Source organism: Anolis sagrei, chromosome 2 (assembly GCF_037176765.1).
Source record: "Anolis sagrei isolate rAnoSag1 chromosome 2, rAnoSag1.mat, whole genome shotgun sequence".
NCBI lineage: Eukaryota > Metazoa > Chordata > Lepidosauria > Squamata > Dactyloidae > Anolis > Anolis sagrei.
In genome coordinates this window covers 176,805,117-176,826,414 of record NC_090022.1, presented here as the reverse complement: position 1 = coordinate 176,826,414, position 21,298 = coordinate 176,805,117, and the positions used below count along the sequence as shown (strand labels likewise).

The window sequence follows — 21,298 nt, the reverse complement described above, 5'->3', positions numbered from 1 at the left end:
CAGATTAGGTGTTTGTGGTTAAAACAGAGCTGTATGAAGAGTGAGCTTACACTCAGTCCATTCTTGCAGAAGTGGAAGTGGGCAAAGACCAGGAATTCACCGTCAAGTCCAAGGGGGCTGGAGGCCAAGGTAAAGTGGCTACTAAGATCACAGGCCCTTCGAACAAGCCTGTGCCCTGCAAAGTGGAACCAGGACTCAGTTCGGACAACAGTGTGGTGAAGTTCATCCCCCGGGAGGAAGGGCCCTACGAGGTGGATGTGACCTATGATGGCGTGCCCGTTCCAGGCAGCCCCTTCCCTGTGGAAGCTGTGCCTCCCACCAACCCATCTAAGGTGAGAGTTCCCGGTCAGCAGATGACTGGGTTGGGGTTGCTTATTACCCTTAAAGGAAAGGTTTGAATGTGCAAAACTTTCAATGTGGTAGCCACCTTCTGTCGAACTCCACATTTCTAGGACTCTGGCCATTTTTTGGGACCATACACCTTCTCAGTGTAGTGTTTCCAGGTATGTGCTGGGTGCCGTTTATTATCACTATCACTTTCTTCTAACCCAGTGGTTCTCAATTTGTGGGTCCCCAAATGTTTTGGCCTTCAACTCCCAGAAATCCTAACAGCTGGTATGGCTGGGATTTCTGGGAGTTGTAGGCCAAAACACCTGGGGACCCACAAGTTGAGAACCACTGTTCTAACCCAATTCATCTTTGAAGAAAGCAATTGCCCTTTCTCTCTTTCTAACAAAATGCTAGGGTTGGCTAGTGGTTCCCATATATTTTGTGTAGAGGGCTAGAATCATAGAGTTGGAAAAGACCCTACAGCATCCAGTCCAACCCCCTGTCATGCAGGAATGCACAAAATCTTCCAACAGATGGTCATCCAGCCTCAATTTGAAAGCTTCCAGGGAAGCAGACTCTACCACACTTTGAGGCCACATATTTCACTAACACCTCTTACTGTCAGGATTTTCCCCTAATGTTTAGGTTGAATCTCTTTACCTGTAGTTTGAATTCATGTCCTAGTTTCTGAAGGAGCAGAAAACAAGGTTGCTGTCTCCTCAATAAGGTTCAAACAAAGCCTTGACTGAATTTAATGTCGACTCCCGCGTATAAGACAACTCCCATGTATAAGACGACCCCTGACATTTGAGAAGATTTTCTTGGGTTAAAAAGTAGACTTACGGGATTGCAAATAAATAAGTCCTGGTTTAAGACCTTATGAGTTCTGATTCTCATTAACCCACTGGGTAGGTTTTGAGGATCACATTCCCTCAGGTAAAATGCAATACCAAAGTACATATGGAGTGGAGGAGACTAGCTTGGAGATGAACCGATGAATGTTCAAGCTTGAAGTTTGAACTCCTGCTGTAGCACTTTCAGAAAGACATTCTGGCTGCTGGACTCCATGATTAGCTATTCAAGCCCACCTGCAGTTAACTGGCCTGAGTTCAATACAGTGTTAACATACTTTCCTTAACGGAAAGTATACAGTAATACAAGGATAACATACTTTCCCTGAGCCTCAACTTCAAAGTTACAGTACCAGACTCTAAACTCACCTCAACTAGGCCCCCTTGCTGTGGACATAGGGGAGAACTAGGCAGGAAGTAAGTTGCCCGAGTCTTATATTTTGGAATATAACCTGAGTTGGAATTTTGCTCATGTTATGTGGAATGAGAGGGGCAGTATAGCCCTCCTGCAATATCTGTATATCCCATAATGTATCTTTGACAGAATTTTCAGTCCTTCTTTCTTCAAAATGGAATCAGATGGAATCTCCTTTCTTGTAGTTTGAAGCCATAGGACATGGAACAATGGCTTCAAACTACAAGAAAGGAGATTCCATCTGAACATGAGGAAGAACTTCCTGACTGTGAGAGCTGTTCAGCAGTGGAACTCTCTGCCTTGGAGTGTGGTGGAGGCTCCTTCTTTGGAAGCTTTTAGACAGAGGCTGGATGGCCATCTGTCAGGGGTGCTTTGAATGCAATATTCCTGCTTCTTGGCAGGGGGTTGGACTGGATTGCCCATGAGGTCTCTTCCAACTCTAGGATTCTATGGAGCATATGAGGCATCCAAGGTCGCCCAGTGGGCTTCTATGGTTGAGCAAGGTCACCCAGTGGGTTAGACTGGATGGCCCATGAGGTCTCTTCCAACTCTATGATTCTATGATTCTAAGAGTAATGCTCATCTGACAGAGTGAACTTGTGATCTAATGGATGGCATCATGGCTCTGGATGCTTTCCATTTACCAATGATAGCCGCTTTGTGTTTTGCAAGGAGTAGTCCTTCTTTAAAACATAGTGGTTGGGAATGGTGGCATTTTTAATGTAAAACACTTGAAAGAGTTGGAGAAGGATATTGAACAACCTCCTCCTCGTTCCTTTGATTTTTGGTCTACAGGGGGAAGTTGTGGCCACCATAGCGGAAGGCCTAGGAAGTGGTGGAAACCTGAATAAGTTATCTATCTTCCTCATCAATATTTTCAGTTTTGTGAGCGCAAGTTAACTATTCTCTGCCTTCCTGTGGTGAAACATTGCTCTCACAAGAATATGCTCTGTGTCATGGTTATTATGGATGTCTTAATGTGATTTTTGCTTCCTTTCTCCCCCTCCTTTTGCCCTACCCCTAGGTGAAGGCCCATGGTCCCGGCTTGAAGGGTGGCTTGGCTGGTTCTCCTGCCCCTTTTACCATAGATACCAAAGGAGCTGGAAATGGTGGCCTTGGTCTGACTGTGGAGGGCCCTTGCGAGGCCAAGATCGAATGCCTGGACAATGGAGATGGCACGTGCTCAGTCTCCTATTTGCCCACTGAACCCGGCGAATATAACATCAACATCCTTTTTGCCGACACCCATGTGCCTGGCTCTCCTTTCAAAGCCCAAGTGGTGCCTGGCTTTGACCCATCAAAAGTGAAATGCTCTGGCCCTGGCCTGGAACATGCCACAGTTGGGCAGGCTGGAGAGTTCAGTGTGGATTGCTCCAGTGCTGGTAGTGCTGAGCTCACCATTGAGATCATTTCCGAAAGCGGCACACAAGCTGAGGTCCATGTGCGGGACAACGGGGATGGCACATACACCATCACCTACATCCCTCTCTGCCCGGGTGTCTACACCATCACAATCAAATACGGCGGGCAGCCTGTTCCCAACTTTCCCAGCAAGCTCAATGTGGAGCCAGCTATGGACACCTCCGGAGTTAAAGTCTATGGACCTGGTGTGGAAGGCAAAGGTGAGTCAGTGGGATAACATGGGCATAGTGAGCCATCCTTTCTATCTTATTGTAAGATATCTCTCTCATTTGAGGACTGGAAAGTTTGTCCCTTATAGAATTAACTTGTTGCCCCTTTTTATAAAGGCTGTCTCCTGCTTGGGGATTGGAAAGCTTTTCCTTTTTTTATAAACCAAACAAGATGCCGAAACTGGTAATACAATGTTTGTTCCTGGGTTATAAGTTCTTCAGTGTGACTCTATGGTAAATGGTCAATCGAAGATGGCCATAAAAGTTCATTGGAAGAAGCAGAGATTCCTAGAGAGACTATATTGAGACCAATCTGCAAAAGATAAACCAGCAAATGTGGAGGTCTGATTATAGTCCTTAAAAGATTGGGTTATAAATGACATTTCCTAAATGGTTCTGTCATAAAGACATAGAAAAAGTTTATTAAAGTGCAAAAACTTTTGATTTTGTGGGACATCCTGTAGCACATTTTGCTATTGTTTTTCAATGAATATCTCATATAGAGTCTCAACTAATTCAGTCATAGTTTGTGGCTGCCCCAAAAGGAAGTTTCTGTAGTATAAACAACTACTTTCAAAGTGAGTACTGCAGTTAAACAGGAAATAACTCTTTCAAAGCAAGAACAGGTTTTTCCCCCCTTGAATTTTGCTACATAGTGTAATTTATGAATGTGAGTAATATATTCATTTTGCAGAATAACTCATGGCTACATTAACTGAAACCAGTGCTTTCATTTGATAGTTAGTTAGAATACAAAATTAGTAATAGTTACTGTTAATCCTGCATGTACCAACTGTCTCTTATGGCTATTTTGAAAACCTGCAACTTCAAGGTGGGCAGAGTAACTCATGAGTTACAGAGTAACTCATTGCTACATTAACTGAAATCAGTATTTTCATTTGGTATTTAGATAAAATACAAATTTAGTAATAGTTACTATTAATCATGCACATAATTAATACCAAATGTCTCTTATGGCTATTTTGAAAACTTGCAACTTCAAGGTAGGCACGCAATTTCTGTTGCAGTTTTTTTACAGAAAGGTTGGACTGTTCACTTCCTGGAAGGGAGTTGGACCAGCTGACTTTTGGGATGCCTTCCAACTCCCTGATTCTGTGGTACCTGTTCTGCCTTTCTAGTTTTGCCCAGTCATAGGGAAGGTGTAGTAGAAATCTTAATCCTTTGACATCAAGACTTTTCTTCTTGAGCCCTCAGTGGCACAATGGATTCAACCCTTCTAAACAGAGGCTGGGTGGCCATCTGTTGGGGGTGCTTTGAATGCAATTTTCCTGCTTCTTGGCAGGGGGTTGGACTGGATGGTTCTTCATTTTAATTATTGTATTGTTTTAAGTGTTTTATTGCACTACAAATAAGGCATGTGCAGTGTGCATTTGAATTCATACATTTTTTTTTTCAAATTATAATCTGGCCCTCCAACAGTGTGAGGACTGTGACCTGGCCCTCTGTTTAAGAATTTTGTGGACCCCTGGTGTAGATGCACCATCAACCCAAAAGCACAATTTGAAATACTATTTTCATCAAATAGTACGTGTTCTCACCTAAGACCCAAGATGAAGTGTATTTTGTGGGTTGGAGGCTGAGTCCAGATATTCCCTTCTGAGGCAATCGTTCATGTGGTTTACGGTTCATGCAAGCCCTTCATATTCCCCAGGTGTTTTCCGTGAGGCTACCACTGAGTTCAACGTAGACGCACGGACACTGACGAAGGCTGGAGGCCCTCATGTCAAAACAAGAGTGTCAAATCCCTCTGGAAACGTGACAGAGAGTTATGTGCGTGATAATGGCGATGGCACCTACAACGTGGAGTACACACCCTATGAAGATGGTGAGAGCTGTGGGTGAGGTGGGGAGCATTTCTTCAAAGTGAGGAACCCACATGAAATTTAGGAATGGGAGAGACAGAAATTAGTAAAAAGGAACAAGTAGCACAAAGTAAGACCTTTTTTCCTTCAGAAATGTTGTGGAAGTCTCAGACTGGGAAATATAACTGAATCTTTTGCTGATAATAGTGGTTTGGGGTGGGTGATACTGTGGCTGGAACCTGGGGTGGCCCTACCATTTGGTAGATGGCCTGCTTTGTGAGATAGAGTTAACATTTCAAAATTGGAGTGGCACATTTTCCTCACAGACCTCAGAGCAATTGCTTTTTTGGACTACAATCCCCAGAATCTTCTGCCAATGGCCATGTTGGGGAGTGGGATGGTTTTAGGAAAAAAAACATATTTTCTGACTTGTTTTTTCTCCCCCAGGAGTGGCCTCTCTTTTTTAAACTTCTTCCCGAAATCTATATAAATAAAAATGTTTCTGGGATTAACATGACTCAAAAATCACTAGACCAATTGACATCAAATTTGGACACAATACACATATCAGGCCAAAGAGTGACCATCACTCATAAAAACGCTGAAAAACACAGCAGAAGAAACTTAAAAAGCCAAAAAAAATAAAATAAAAAATGCATTACAACACATGTGCAAAACCAAACACACATACACACAAATATACACACACACACACATATATACACACAAAACACATATACACAGGCTGGGCCACAGCAATGCGTGGCAGGGGATGGCTAGTATTAAATAATTTTGGGCTGTCTGAGTGAGGACTTCAACTTGCCCTATTCAGTGGTGTCAGGGAGTGAGCCACCACCATAGTGATGTCCAATGTTTGGAACTCCAACTCCCAGAACCTCTGGCCAGCTTATCGAATGGTCAGGAATTCTGGGAACTGTCCCCTTTTCCTTTCCACTCAAAAAATAAATAAAAACTATTTTTTTTTAAAAGGAAAAGACCCAAATACTAGAAGACGGAGATAATAATTATATTTAATAAGTAAGAGTTAAACAACCTTGACAGGAAAAATTTGGAAGTCGACAATCAACAACTTTTTATTTTTTATTTTTTATTTTTCAGCAATTTCCCCTCCTTTTTTGTGTTTTTTTTTGTGTCTTCCCGCCTCAGCTTTCCTAAATACCTTTACCTTAGATTACCACCCCCCCCCCCTTTAGCAATAGGGATCTTTATTATTATTATTATTGTCTTTTTTTCTCTTTTCCCCTCCCCAGATTGCATTCCTTCCCACTCCCCAAACGTTCCACCCCTTCCCCCCCCAAAAAACCCAAACCCCGAGATCCCCTTTTCCTTTCCTCTCAAAGATAAATAAAAACTATTTTAAAAAACGGAATTCTGGGAACTGAAATCCAAAAGACCTGCAGGACCAAAGGTTGGATACCACTAGGTTAGTGCACACCTATGAGAGATAGAGCAAAGCAGAGGGCAAATAGTTATCTGGTTGGGTTGTTGTAGATTTTTTTCGGGCTATATGGCTATGTTCTAGAGGCATTCTCTCCTGATGTTTCGCCTGCATCTATGGCAAGCATCCTCAGAGGTAGTGAGGATACCTCTGAGGATGCTTGCCATAGATGCAGGCAAAACGTCAAGAGAGAGTGCCTCTAGAACATGGCCATATAGCCTGAAAAAATCTACAACCCAGTGATTCCAGCCATTAAAGCCTTCGACAATACATAGTTATCTAGTTCTTGAATGTTTGTATCCAACTGCTCAGCTGGAGCATGAGTTTAATTTTTCTTACATATCAAAGCTGGGAACCATACAGCAGTTCCACTATTGGACTACAGTTCCCATTCCTTTTCATTCTATGTTCCCACCAGGATTCTTGATATTTGCAGTCCATCATGTGGATGGGGCTGTATGGTTACAGCCTGTGCTATATGTTCTGGCAATAGGTAGGTGTACAGGATGTGACCTGCTCCCTAACAGGTATTTTTTCTTCTTCTCCTCTTTTCCCTTATCCTTCAGGTGTCCACTCTATTGATGTGACCTATGATGGCAGCCCTGTGCCCAGTAGCCCTTTCCGTGTGCCAGTAACAGAAGGATGTGATCCTACAAGGGTCAGAGTTCATGGCCCTGGCATCCAAAATGGGACAACAAACAAGCCAAATAAATTCACTGTGGAGACAAGGTAAAACTGGGAGAAGAGTGGTAGTGCAAAAGCTCTCTGAATTTTGGGCTGCCTGCTCTTTCCTGCTCATAGAATCATAGCATTGGAAGAGACTACAAGGGCCACTCAGTCCAACTCCCTTTTGCCATCCAAAAATATACAATCAAAGCACTCTGGCAGCCTCTGTTTTTTGAAACGTTAAAAGGGTAGGGGCCGATCTAATGTCCCTGGGGAGGGCATCCCACAGCCGAGGGGCCACTGCTGAGAAGACCCTGTTTCTCGTCCCCGCCAGCTGAACCTGTGAAGATGATAGGACCGAGAGCAGGGCCTCCCCAGAAGATCTTAAATTCCTAGATGGTTCACATGGAGAGATATGTTCGGACAGATAAGCAGGGCCAGAGCTGTTTAGGGCTTTATAGGCTAAAGCCAGCACTTTGAATTGTTCTCGGTAGCAAACTGGCAGCCAGTAGAGCTGGCGCAACAGAGGAGTTGTATGCTCCCTGAGCGCCGCTCCTGTTAGCAACCTGGCTGCCGCCCGTTGGACTAGTTGAAGCTTCCGAACAGTCTTGAAAGGCAACCCCATGTAGAGAGCATTGCAGTAGTCTATACAGGATGTAACTAGAGCATGGACTACCCTGGCCAAGTCAGACTTCTCAAGGTATGGGTGCAGCAGGCGCACAAGTTTTAATTGTGCAAATGCTCTCCAGGTCACCGCCGAAACCTGGGGTTCCAGGCTCAGCGATGAGTCCAGGATCACACCCAAGTAGCTGCAGTCTAAAACATGTGAAGGGATATGATTTTTCTTCCTCATTTTGCTTTAAGTAAGAAAAGCACATACATATGGTTTTGCTCAACAACAAAGACTTGAGAGACCTTAAGAGTCCATGAATTCTTTTATTACTCTCAAAAGTGTTGGCCTGTGAAGATTACGGCCAATGAGATAGTAGACCACACAAAACTGGAGTTGGTGGGCCTTTATGCTCATTCTATTAAAATAATTGCTTATTGGTAATTTATGGATAATGTGTTAAGTCAATTGTTATATGTTGTATGGAACCACTGCTGTTTCTACTGTTTCTACTGTTTGTGAACCGCTGTGAGTCGCCTTCGGGCTTGAGATACAGCGGTATATAAGCAAAGTAAATAAATAAATAAATAAATAAATAATATCCCCTGGCTCTTTGGGGTTGACTATTAAGAAACCTCCTCCTTCACTGTTAAGATCTTGCTTGAGGCAAGAGTCTGTGAAAACATAATGATTACCGCATTGTCGAAGGCTTTCATGGCCGGAATCACTGGGTTGTTGTAGGTTTTTTCGGGCTATATGGCCATGGTCTAGAGGCATTCTCTCCTGATGTTTCACCTGCATCTATGGCAAGCATCCTCACTACCTCTGAGGATGCTTGCCATAGATGCAGGCAAAACATCAGGAGAGAATGCCTCTAGACCATGGCCATATAGCCCGAAAAAACCTACAACAACACATAATGATTACACTGTTCAACGGAGAAAAAGTTTCGGGCCTGAAAATAGTTGTTCTTTTATGATTTTGGGGTGCTGAAAACGAAAATGACATTTAAAAATGTATATTGGCTCTAGTTTTTATGATATAAGTAATCACGTGATCACGTATGGTTGAAAAAATGCATGTTGCGACTTACACTATGGAAGATTCTAGATGACGCAGTATTAGTGCCGTGTGCAAAAGCCAGAAAGCCCTATATAAGGCCAGACTTTTGAACGGTAAGGGTCAGTCGAAGACAGACAGTATCGTTAAACATCGTTTTACATTGTTCTTTTTACTGTAGTTATGCCTCGCATGTGTGTAAATAAAGCACTATGGAAAAAAAAGATATCAAGGTAAATGGACTCCGTCAATGCTGTCAGACTACTGCTGGAGCATTGTAAGAGACAATCCTTTCCTTGAATACAAAAGAAAAGTCAAGAGAAACAAACAGGATATAAACTAAAGTCACGATTAAAGCGACATTTAAACTTTCAGACTTTTCAACTGCATTAGGCCTACTAATATAGTTTCTTGCTGCATAAACATAAACAATAGACTAATTAAATAAATATTTCTCATGTATAAACTATTGGCAATATAATTTGACTAAAATTTAGTAAATATTCACGATTTATATACATTTATTTATTTATTTACTTTGCTTATATACCGCTGTATCTCAAGCCCGAAGGCGACTCACAGCGTTTCACAAACAGTAAAAACAGTAGAAACAGCAGTGGTTCCATACAACATATAACAATTGACTTAACACATTATCCATAAATTACCAATAAGCAATTACAATGCACAATTATTACAAAAAACAACCGTACCCAATCTTCTCATCATCCAAGCGTAGTCCAGGTTCGTCGTCCATTGTTCCATTCCTATGTTCCATTACCAGATTGCACTAAATTACTCAAACGCCTGCACAAACATCCAGGTCTTCACCTTTTTGCGGAATACCATTAGAGATGGTGCTAGTCTAATGTCCGCAGGAAGGGCGTTCCACAGCCGAGGAGCCACCACCGAGAAGGCCCTATCTCTCGTCCCCGCCAGCCGAGCTTGAGAAGCAGGCGGGATCGAGAGCAGGGTCTCCCCGGAAGATCTCAAAGTCCTGGTGGGTTCATAGGCAGAGATGCGGTCAGATAGGTAGCTTGGGCCGGAACCGTTTAGGGCTTTAAACGCCAACGCCAGCACTTTGAATTCAGCCCGATAGCAGATCGGTAGCCAGTGGAGTTGGCGCAACAGGGGGGTTGTAGTAAGGTTAGGTGCATTATCATAATATTAACAAATTCCCTATTGTGGAGAAAATTGAAATAGCTGTTGCATAAAAACCAGAGCCAATTAACACATTTAATTATTATATTTGAATTCAGCATGTTAAATTTATTAAGAAACGGCACATTTCATTTCCGAAACTGAGAAAAACCGAAAATTTGTAGAACAGTGTTACCCATTGCAAAGGGTTTGGTTCCAGAGTTCAAGGGGCTGCTGACAATGAATGGTCTAAACTTCTTTCTTTCCATTCCAGGGGGGCTGGTACCGGTGGGTTGGGTCTAGCTGTCGAAGGTCCTTCTGAAGCCAAGATGTCCTGCACTGACAACAAAGATGGCAGCTGCTCTGTGGAATACATTCCCTATGAGCCAGGCACCTACAGCCTCAATGTCACTTATGGTGGCCACCAGGTGCCAGGTACTCCTTAAGAATGGGGTGGGTTACACTATTCCTAGCCCTCCAGATGTTTTGGACTTGGACTTATAGAAGTCCCAGCCAGCATCACCTATGGCTAGGAATCATAGAGTTGGAAGAGACCTTGTGGGCCACCCAGTCCAACTCCCTGGAAAATCACATACAAAGTGAACAATAGAGTTTCTACATTTCTCATGTAGCCGATCAGATTTGGTTGCAGGTTTTATTTTGAACAACAACCCAACCAAAAAAAATTGGTGTCTTGGTTTTTAGGCCTGTTGCTGGGGTTATTTGGGGCACTGATTCAGAAAATCACATTGGATAGACCACATCAGCTCTAGTTTCTTAGATATGGTGTATCAAATTATTGGAAAGTTTGTATTATTATTATTATTATTATTATTATTATTATTATTATTATTATTATTATTATACCCTTCTCCCTGAGTGGACTACAGCATATAAGCAGACATAGGCAAACATTCAGTGTCTTCTTACAGTGAAATACAGTGACACACAAATACACAGTCAAAGGCAAAGGCTTCTCCTTTCATTTCCGGCACTGGAGGCTCTGGGGAGATGCTCATTTCCAAATCCAAGCCGAGGAGCCTGTGTTATCCATAGACACTTTCTGGTCGCATGGCTGGCATGACAGCACGTGGCGTCTTTTTGCCTTTCCAACCAAGGTGGTACCTATTGATCTACTCACATTTGCATGTTTTTGAACTGCTACGTTGGCAGGAGCTAGGGCTAACAGTGGGAGCTCTCTCCACTCCCTGAATTTGGGCTGCAAACCTTTAGGTCAGCAGTTCAAAAGCACAAGTGTTTAACCCATTGCACCACTCGTTACCCCTTATGTGTGCTTTTTGTTTAAAATACAAAGATTTTCAAGCAGTGGTATTTCTTTTTAATGTTTATATGTTTCCTTAATGCTTAAAAGATATTAATTTAAACACTATATTAGAATACCTTGAACTTTTTAATAGGTGGGCAGTGTTATATGGCCTATTTTCTGTGTCTCAAAAGCTAAAGCTAATAGGGGGAAACTGGTACCATTTTTGGAATTAGCAGTTCAATATATATCCCGAAGGAGATCTTATTTATTATTTATTTATTTATTTATTATTTGCACTTGTTAACCGCCACTCTCAGCCCGAGGGCGACTCGTGGCGGTGTACAAAACATAGAACATAGAAAAGACAACAGTTTACAATAGATCAAGACCAACACAACATCTTACGAATACACAACTAATTAAGCTAAAAATCCGCTTCGTCTTGTTTGGGGTCATAACAATCTCATAGTCATAGTCCATTCCGGTGGTCATTCCAAAAACATAGCACTTACTTGAAGGCCTTTGAGGTGCCAAAATGTGTGTTAATCAGTGTCATTTTACTTATATCCTTGTTGCTGTTTGTCTTCCAAACCAAACTCAAAGATAGATTGAACAGATAAGCCAGATGATATAACTGCTAGCATGGGGTTTGCCACTGCAGATACCTGTTGCTAAGGTAAACCCTACCAACATGGAAAGGACTGAGTTAGTGACACTGGTTGCAAAAACCTGCATTTCTTATATCCCTCTTAAAGCCCAAAGAAGCAGGTACTGCAAATGTGGATGGCACTAATAAAAGTGGGCTGAAAATGGGAGGAAAATCATCTTAGGAGGCCTTCCTTGGGAGATTCCAGATACAGATTTGGCTTCTTAGTTCAAACAACACTGTCTTCTCTGCAGGGAGTCCTTTCAAAGTGCCGGTGAATGATGTGATAGACTCATCAAAGGTTAAATGTTCAGGTCCTGGCCTGACTCCAGGTGTGGTCCGAGCCAATGTCCCACAGTCTTTCACTATTGACACCAGCAAGGCAGGTGTGGCACCCCTCCAGGTCAAAGTCCAGGGACCCAAAGGTAAGCAAAAAAAATAAATAATCCCAAATTACCAAGGCTGGTAGTGCTGATTTGTAGGGCATGGCTTTTATTCCTCACTTGTAATTTTTCCGCAGGGGTGGTTGAGCCCGTAGATGTGGTGGATAATGCCGATGGAACTCAGACTGCAAGTTATGTGCCGAGCCGGGAGGGCCCATACAATATTGCTGTAATTTATGGAGATGAGGAAGTGCCACGCAGGTGGGTATGGGTCATGAGTTGACTGGTGGTGGGTCAAAAGTCAGGCACTAGTTTCAAAAGCCTCTGTGGGACCGAGGCTTCGCATATTAACTCTTTGCCTACATTAACAAACTTCTAGTTGCCCCACTCCTCAAATAGGGGAAGGACAGAGTGAAAAGTTAAAGCAGGAAGGATCTGAATAGAATGAATGCTAAAGAAACTATCTTTTAAGGCCTTGTTTTAAGTGTCATGTCATTCTCTACTTCATGACTCACTAACTCCCACCTCATCCACATTAATAACAAAATGATTTATTGTAGGTTTTTTCAGGCTATATGGCCATGTTCTAGAGGCATTCTCTCCTGACGTTTCGCCTGCATCTATGGCAAGCATCCTCAGGGGTAGTGAGGTCTGTTGGAACTAGGAAAATTGGTTTATATATCTGTGGAATGACCAGGGTGGGACAAAGAACTCTTGTCTGCTGAGGCTAGGTGTGAATGTTTCAATTGACCATCTTGATTATCATTTGATGGCCTGGCAGTTGTTTGGTGTGGCTTGTTAGTGCCTGGGGCAATCTTTTGTTGAGAGGTGGTTAGATGTCCTTGATTGTTTCCTCTCTGTTGTATTGCATATTATTTGAGAACACAGAAATGCTGGACCACTCGAACAACCACCATGTCAGACTACACAGAGAAGCCATTGAAATCCATAAGCATGTGGATTTCAACAGAAAGGAGGAAATCATGAAAATAAACCAAATCTGGCTACCAGTATTTAAAAAACTCTAAAATTACAACAGCAAAATAACAGAGAGGAAACAAAAGATTGCCCCAGGCACTAACAAGCCACACCAAGCAACTGCCAGGCCATCAAATGCTAATCAAGATGCTGAGGGCCATATCTCAATTCTTTAACTGCAGGTTAAACCTCAATGCAGTCTGTTCACTACCATAACCTCAAGATGTTTTTAATATCTCTTCGGCTGTTTTTCCTTAAGCCCATTCAAGGTCAAGGTCCTACCCACACATGATGCCAGCAAAGTGAAGGCAAGTGGCCCAGGCCTGAATACGACAGGCGTGCCTGCCAGCCTGCCAGTGGAGTTCACAATTGATGCCAAGGATGCTGGAGAGGGCTTGTTGGCTGTTCAGATCACAGTAAGTAGAGTTTGACTACGTGGAGGCTCTTGCTTTGGATAGCTGTGAGAAAGGTGAGGCGGAAGGCAAGGGAGGTGTCCAAATGTATAGACAGTCAATAAATGTCAAGGTAGCTAGCAGAAGCATCTGATATGTAATAATAATCGTACCACAATTATTCCAGAAGTTTTGTTGTTAACCAGCTTCGAGTCAACTTCAACTTATGGCTACTCTTAAGAACAAGAGATGTCTTACTTATCTTGCCATCAATAGCCCATTCTTGAAGATATACCATATATACTTGAGTATAACCCGACCCAAATATAAGCCGAGACACCTAATTTTACCACAAAAAACTGGGGACATTCATTGACTCGAATATAAGCCAAGGGTGGGAAATGCAGCATTTATGGGTCAATTTCAAAATAAAAATAGATACCAATAAACTTACATGAATTGAGGCATCAGTTGGTTAAATGTTTTTGAATATTTACATAAAACTGTAATTCAACATAAGACTGTCCAACTCTGATTCAACCATTATTCTAACCTTCTTCAATGCAAATATGCTTGCGGATCATTCCAATAATAATAAATAGAGTAATAATAATAATAATAATAATAATAATAATAATAATAATAAAGTAAAATAATAAAAGTAATAATAACAATAATAGAGTAAAATAATAAGTGTAACAATAATAAATGGAGTAAAATAATAAATGTAATAACAACAATAATAAAGTAAAACAACAACAACAACAACAACAGAGTAAAATAATAAATATCTTTGACTTGAGTATAAGCCGGGGGAGACTTTTTCAGCTTAAAAAAAGGACTGAAAAACTAGGCCTATACTCGAGTATATACAGTAATCCCCAGCAAAATGTCCTCAGAAGCACTTTAACTACTCATTGGGTTGCTCTCCCTTCATTTCTTTTAAAACCCTCCTACCAGATACATCCTTCCTCTGTTCATGCCCTGCGTTAATTTTTTAAAATTTAAATTATCACATTTGGCCCGGCCATAGGTTTTTAATCCTTGTGTGTTATTGTTTACATGTGAGTTATATTAATTGTATTGTTTTTGCTTATTTTTTTGTTTTTGTTTTATTGATGTGTTGTTGGGCTTGACCTCATGAAAGAACTTCCTGACTGTGAGAGCCGTTCAGCAGTGGAACTCTCTGCCCCAGAGTGTGGTGGAGGCTCCTTCTTTGGAAGCTTTTAAACAGAGGCCGGATGGCCATCTGTCAGGGGTGATTTGAATGCAATATTCCTGCTTCTTGGCAGGGGGTTGGACTGGATGGCCCATGAGGTCTCTTCCAACTCTAGGATTCTATGATTCTATGATAAAGCTGCTCCGAGTCCCCTTGGGGAGATGGTGGCGGGGTATAAATAAAGATTTTATTATTATTATTATTATTATTATTATTATGGCTTTCTTGATTGATTATATCCAACCTAGCAGTTTGAAAACATGCAAATGTAAGTAGATCAATAGGTACCGCTCCGGCGGAAAGGTAGCAGTGTTCCATGCTGTCATGCCAGCCGCATGATCTTGGAGGTGTCTACTGACAATGCCGGCTCTTCGTCTTAGAAATGGAGATGAGCACCAACCCTCAGAGTCGGACACGACTGGACTTAATGTCAGGGGAAAACCTTTACTTTTATCTTTACTGCTTTTTACCTTAGCAAGCATGATTGTCTTTTCTAGTGAGTCATGTCTTATGATATGACCAAAGTATGAGACTCTCAGCTAAGTCATCTTAGTTTCTAGGAGAGCTTAAGCTTGATTTGCTATTGTACCCATTAATTTGTCTTTTTAGCTGTCCACGGTATCCACAGATCCCTTCTCCTGCACCACATCTCAGATGAGTTGCTTTTCTTCCTATCAGCATTCTTTTTAGTATCCAACTTTCATAACCATACATAGAAATAGGGAACACAATGGCATGGATCATCATAACTTTAGTACTTAGTGCATTTAGTATCACAAGTCTCCTTAATTAGTTTACACAGGATTTGGACCCTCATTTCTACTCAGGCCTAAGACACAGGCCTACATTATCATTGTCCTGTGAAGTCGGTAACTTCTAACACACGTTTTTGAACATTTTCATCTCAAAGTAAATTGTACTAGTGTTCTTACAAAGGTGTCAATAATGGTACCTTTGGGATTACAACTAATTTGTTGCTGTCATTCTGTTGGTTTTAACTCAAATTCTTACGTGCCTGCCCTTCCTTTCCTTCTCTTATTAGGATCCTGAAGGCAAACCCAAAAAGGCCACTATTCGGGACAACCAAGATGGCACCTACACTGTATCTTATGTGCCTGACATGACAGGTCGCTATACCATCCTTATTAAGTACGGTGGGGATGAGATTCCCTATTCGCCATACCGTATCCGTGCTTTGCCCACTGGTGATGCCAGCAAGTGTACGGTCACAGGTAAGAGCTCCTCCAAGCAAAAGGGTCACTGGCATACTTTGGGGTGGGCGTAGGGTGAGCCACGCTGAAACAATGCCACGCCCCCCCACACTGACTGCTTTTTGCCGGGCACATCCGGCCACACTGCTTACCCACTATGGGGAGGGGAAATGTCATGTGTGTGGTTTTTCTTGTAGTTTTTTTTAATTGTGCACTGTTTCGTGTGATTGTTGTCTCACTCTGATTACTCTTGCTCTTTGCCCTTTCACCTCAGTGTCGATTGGAGGTCATGGGCTAGGTAAGCAGCTTGCTAATGGCGTCCCCACTCCACCCCACTCCCAATATTCCTGCCTGCCCCCCCTCTCCCCGCCCCGGCAGCATTTCCCTTGCATGGTTCTCTGTACCTGTCAGACCCCCATCTCTGCTCACGACTGAAAAAGAAAGCAAAAGGTTTCCTTTCCATGGGGATTGGTCAACAAATTCTAGTTCATTGTCTCCCAATTACCAAGATCCTAGGTGTTATTGGGCTACAACCCCCAAATCCTTCACTATTGACTTTGTCTCGTGCGGGCTCTGGAAGTTGAAATCCAAAAACACCTTGGCAAAGAACTGTTCAAATGGGAAAAAGACTCTTTTAGGAGACCATATATTTTTAAACTAGATACTCGCAGTTTAAGTGGTCTCGTTTAAGTGGTCTCGCAGTTTAAGTGGTCTCTTTTTGCATGCCAAAATTTTGTGGAGGATAAACACACACCTATTTACTGTGTAGTCTAAGATTTAAAGAGACATGTGCATTGAACATACTACATTCAAAGTGGGTTAAAAAACATTCCTTTAAATTGCGACCCATTTACTTACTGTTTTATTTATTTGTTTGTTTGTTTGTTTTATTTACTGTTTACTTATTTACTGTATTGTCGAAGGCTTTCATGGCTGGAATCACTAGGTTCTTGTGGGTTTTTTCGGGCTATATGGCCATGTTCTAGAGGCATTTTCTCCTGACGTTTTGCCTGCATCTATGGCAAGCATCCTACCTCTGAGGATGCTTGCCATAGATGCAGGCGAAACGTCAGGAGAAAATGCCTCTAGAACATGGCCATATAGCCCAAAAAAACCCACAAGAACCTACTTGTTTACTGTTTACTTATTTACTGTTTATTTATTTACTCTTTACTTATTTACTCTTTACTTATTTACTGTTTATTTATTTGTTTGTTTTATTTGTTTTATTTATTTATTTACTGTTTAGTCTAAGATTTAAAGAGACATGTGCATACTATATTCAAACTGGGTTAAAAAAATCCTTTAACTTGCGACCTAATCAATTATATATCAAGCTGCAACTCTAGGTAAAGTCTCTGAGCAGTAGAGTTATTTCAACACCTGATTTAGAAAGTATGACCCTCGTATCCATGGGGATATGTTTCAGGACTTCACCTGGACACATGAAACCAGAGGTTATATTGAATGAATCGCTTCTGGCAGAAATAATAATAATAATAATAATAATAATAATAATAAACCTTTATTTATACCCCGCTAACATCTCCCAAAGGACTCGGTGCTGCTTACAAGAGGCCGAGGCCCAACACATCAATAAAACAACAGCATAACAAATACAACAATAAATAAACTCATAAAACAAGCAATAAACATTAAAACAATAGCAATAAACATTAGACAATATGACACATTTTAAACTAAGGCCGGGCCAAATGTAATGATTAATTTTTTAAAAAATGCTGGGCATGACAGGTGAAATGGATAGGTTTTTGAAGATAAGTGCGGTGTGCAGACAATCTTAAATCTCTAGTAAAGTGCATTTGGGACATGATGCTTGGAGTTTCCTATTCTGGGAAGGCAAACTTGAACAACCACATCTTCAAGCTCTTCCTAAAGACTGGGGCTTGTCTGATGTCCTTGGGGAGAGAGTTCCAGAGTCGGGGGGCCACCACGGAGAAGGCCCTGTCCCTCGTCCCCACCAATCGCGCTTGCGATGCAGGTGGGATCGTGAGCAAGGCCTCTCCAGATGATCGGAGAGATCATGTGGGTTCATATACGGAGATGCGGTCACGCAGGTAGGCGGGTCCCAAACCGTTTAGGGCTTTGTAGGTAAGCACCTGCACCTTGAATTGGGACCGGAAAATGAATGGCAGCCAATGGAGCTCCTTAAACAGGAGGGTTGACCTGTCCCTGTAAGGAGCACCAGTTAACAACCTGACATAATATAGTCGCATCGGGGTGCCAAGGAACTGCCTAGAGAGGATGCCTTTCTAGACATTGTTCAATGTTCAGCTGATGTCCAAAAACAATTGCTCCTTCAAGTGAATCCTTTTTAAGTGAGATGGAACCATGAGGAAAATAATAATAATAATAATAATAATAATAATAATAATAATAATAATCTTTATTTGTACCCTGTCACCATCTCCCCGATGGGGACTTGGGGCAGCTTACATGAGGCCAAGCCCAAACAACAAATTACAGCAAAATAAAACCAAAAACAATAAACAACATCATAATTACATAAAACAGATGAATGCATAACGATATAAAATTGCAGCAAACACAATCACAGGCACAGTTTATTTATTTATTTATTTGTCGTGACAGGGCAACCAGTCAATTATATTACATTTCTAACAGAACAAAGCAAACAAACAGACAAAATACATCATTTGTGAGTTTGGTAGTTAAATGTCCTTTGACCAGTAGCTGGCCACTTGGAGTGCTTCTGGTGTTGTCACAATCACAGTGACAATGGGCAGGCTACATGTAATGATTAAAAGAAAAACTAATTAAAAACTGATTAAAAACTCGTAAGAGATAAAGGAGAAGCAGGTTATTTGCGGGGGTGGGGGGTGGGGAGGCTAATTAAAATGGGGGTTGTGGGAACAAACTTTCCCACAAGGGGAGGGGGGACGTAGACTCCAATGACAAAACGTTGAGGATAAGCAATAGTGTGAGTGGCATGCAAGGACTCTGTTCCCATTTGGTGTCCATATTTATTTGATTAATTTATATCCTGCCCTTTTCCCAATATGAGCCCCAAACCAGTTTACAATATCGAGCCCTCAATTCTTTTTCAGTGGAGAAACCTGTTCTTCTGATGGACTTTTGAACTGGCATGTCTCTATTTGCCCTCCGCTGTAACTACCCTTGCTTCCTCTACTACCAGTTCTGCTTCTGCTGGGGCCCAATCATTGCTTATGGTTGTTCTAATTCAGTCTTGCTTTAGTCCTTCGTTGTGATGCTATCTGGTTAATTCTTTGGAGTTTGTATAGAAAGCTAGCAGTAGGGTCTGACCTAGTTCCCAGCCTCCTGTGTTTTCAACCCCTGTTCTGCCTCCTTGCTCATCCCAGCACAACATCAGTAGAGACTCAGTAAGCCTTCTCTCATTCTTCCATCTTGTGTTAGACCAGTTGCTCTCAACCTGTGGGTCCCCAGGTGTTTTGGCCTACAACGCCCAGAAATCCCAGCCAGTTTACCAGCTGTTAGTATTTCTAGGATCGGAAAACCAAAACATCTGGGGACCCACAGGTTGAGAACCACTGTGTTAAACCAAAGACAAGTGGAGGAAGGCACTGAGATATAAAAGTGGGGGCAATTAAAGTATTTGGGAAGTAGTACAAATGGGGTGGGATGAGATTTGGGCCTTGTATCACTTGGAAATGCTTAGAAGATAGATTCTTGGTTCATTCTCACAAGGACCCAGTCAAGAATCGAACCAAAATAGCCGAATGCTGCTAAACAGGATTTCAGGTGTTATGGTTGCACCTATGGAAGCCATTATGGTTATAGGAGCCCCCGGTGGCACAGTGGGTTAAACCCCAGGTGCCGGCAGGACTGAAGACCGACAGGTCACAGGTTCGAATCCGGAGAGAGCGTGGATGAGCTTCCTACAAGGCCTCCTACAAGGATGGTGAAACATCTGGGCGTCCCCTGGGCAACGTCCTTGCAGACGGCCAATTCTCACACCAGAAGCAACTTGCAGTTTCTCAAGTTGCTCCTGACACGACAAAAAAAAATGGTTATATGGGGGTGGGAAATTGTTATGCATTGAATTTTAGACCCACTTTTCTCTCCTAAATGGGAGGCAGGGTTTCTCACAACAACATGGAGCCAATTGTAATTAAGAGAAACTCCATATTGAATTTTAGATACATTCATCCATGTGGGAATGCATAGATGCAGATATTTTTATTTGTTAAACATCTTGCATTGGATTTTCAGTAGGATTGAATGTGCCGTAAGTCCATTGGAGGGCTTTACAATTTAAGGGGCTACATCTAGACTGCAGTAGCCCATTTTTTCCCATGGCACAGTTGGCCGAACTCAGAATCTTTAACCCAGTGGTTCTCAACCTGGGGTCCCCAGATGTTTTTGGCCTCCAGCTCCCAGAACTCCAAACAGTGGTAAACTGGCTAGGATTTCTGGGAGTTGTAGGCCAAAAACATCTGGGGACCCCAGGTTGAGAACCACTGCTTTAACCATTTGGAAATCTGACCCTTTTTTCTCAAATTTCCCTGCCTGAACATAGAGAGCGTTGGTTGGTAGTGCCAGTCACCTTGGCTAGGATTGGAGGCTGGGAGCTAGGGCTGAGACCTCCGATGCATGTCATAGAAGAGGGCTTGTGGTCAGGATGAAGTTCTCCATTCCCCATGGATCTCCCTTCTGCCAGGAGCTGGCATTGGCCCCACCATCCAGATTGGCGAGGAGACGGTAATCACCGTGGATGCGAAGGCTGCTGGGAAGGGCAAGGTGACATGCACCGTTTGTACTCCTGATGGCACTGAGGTGGACGTTGATGTGGTGGAAAATGAGGACGGCACCTTTGACATCTTCTACACCGCACCCCAGCCAGGCAAATATGTCATCTGTGTGCGCTTTGGAGGAGAACATATCCCCAACAGTCCATTCCAGGTCACGGTGAGTCCAGAGAGTGGCAGGGAAGGAAATTTACACATGCCTAGGATCTTCTCTAGAGGAGTGGTACAGCAGTGCCTTTAATACCCAGACTCTTGTTAATGTGATCACAAAGTTCTTCTGTTTCAGGAATAATGACTACATAGAAGTCCACATTTTGTTGATTGCAACTCCCAGCATCCCTCACCTCTGCCTCATGTGGTTTAGGCTGATGATAGTTGCAGTGTAGCAATATCTGAAAGGAATATTTGACATCACTGTTGCTGCTGGAAGGGTTCCCTGTTCCTTTTAG

At 42.3% G+C, this 21,298-nt stretch overlaps 1 protein-coding gene across 7 annotated transcripts in view; it reads left to right on the top strand.

The window, feature by feature from the left end:
- The window catches only part of FLNA (filamin A), a 169,209-nt gene that overhangs the window by 106,759 nt on the left and 41,152 nt on the right, over positions 1–21,298 (top strand). For 3 of the 7 annotated variants that reach the window (XM_067464199.1, XM_067464196.1, XM_060763184.2), the window contains exons 21-30: positions 70–332; positions 2,621–3,218; positions 4,900–5,073; positions 7,076–7,238; positions 10,259–10,419; positions 12,152–12,322; positions 12,418–12,541; positions 13,518–13,674; positions 15,912–16,101; positions 20,762–21,009. In XM_067464199.1, the coding sequence (XP_067320300.1) occupies positions 70–332; positions 2,621–3,218; positions 4,900–5,073; positions 7,076–7,238; positions 10,259–10,419; positions 12,152–12,322; positions 12,418–12,541; positions 13,518–13,674; positions 15,912–16,101; positions 20,762–21,009 (2,249 nt within the window). Of the gene's footprint in view, positions 1–69; positions 339–2,620; positions 3,219–4,899; positions 5,074–7,075; positions 7,239–10,258; positions 10,420–12,151; positions 12,323–12,417; positions 12,542–13,517; positions 13,675–15,911; positions 16,102–16,354; positions 16,379–20,761; positions 21,010–21,298 lie in introns of all 7 variants that reach the window. The other 4 variants (XM_060763185.2, XM_060763183.2, XM_067464197.1 and 1 more) reach the window with 2 other exon arrangements.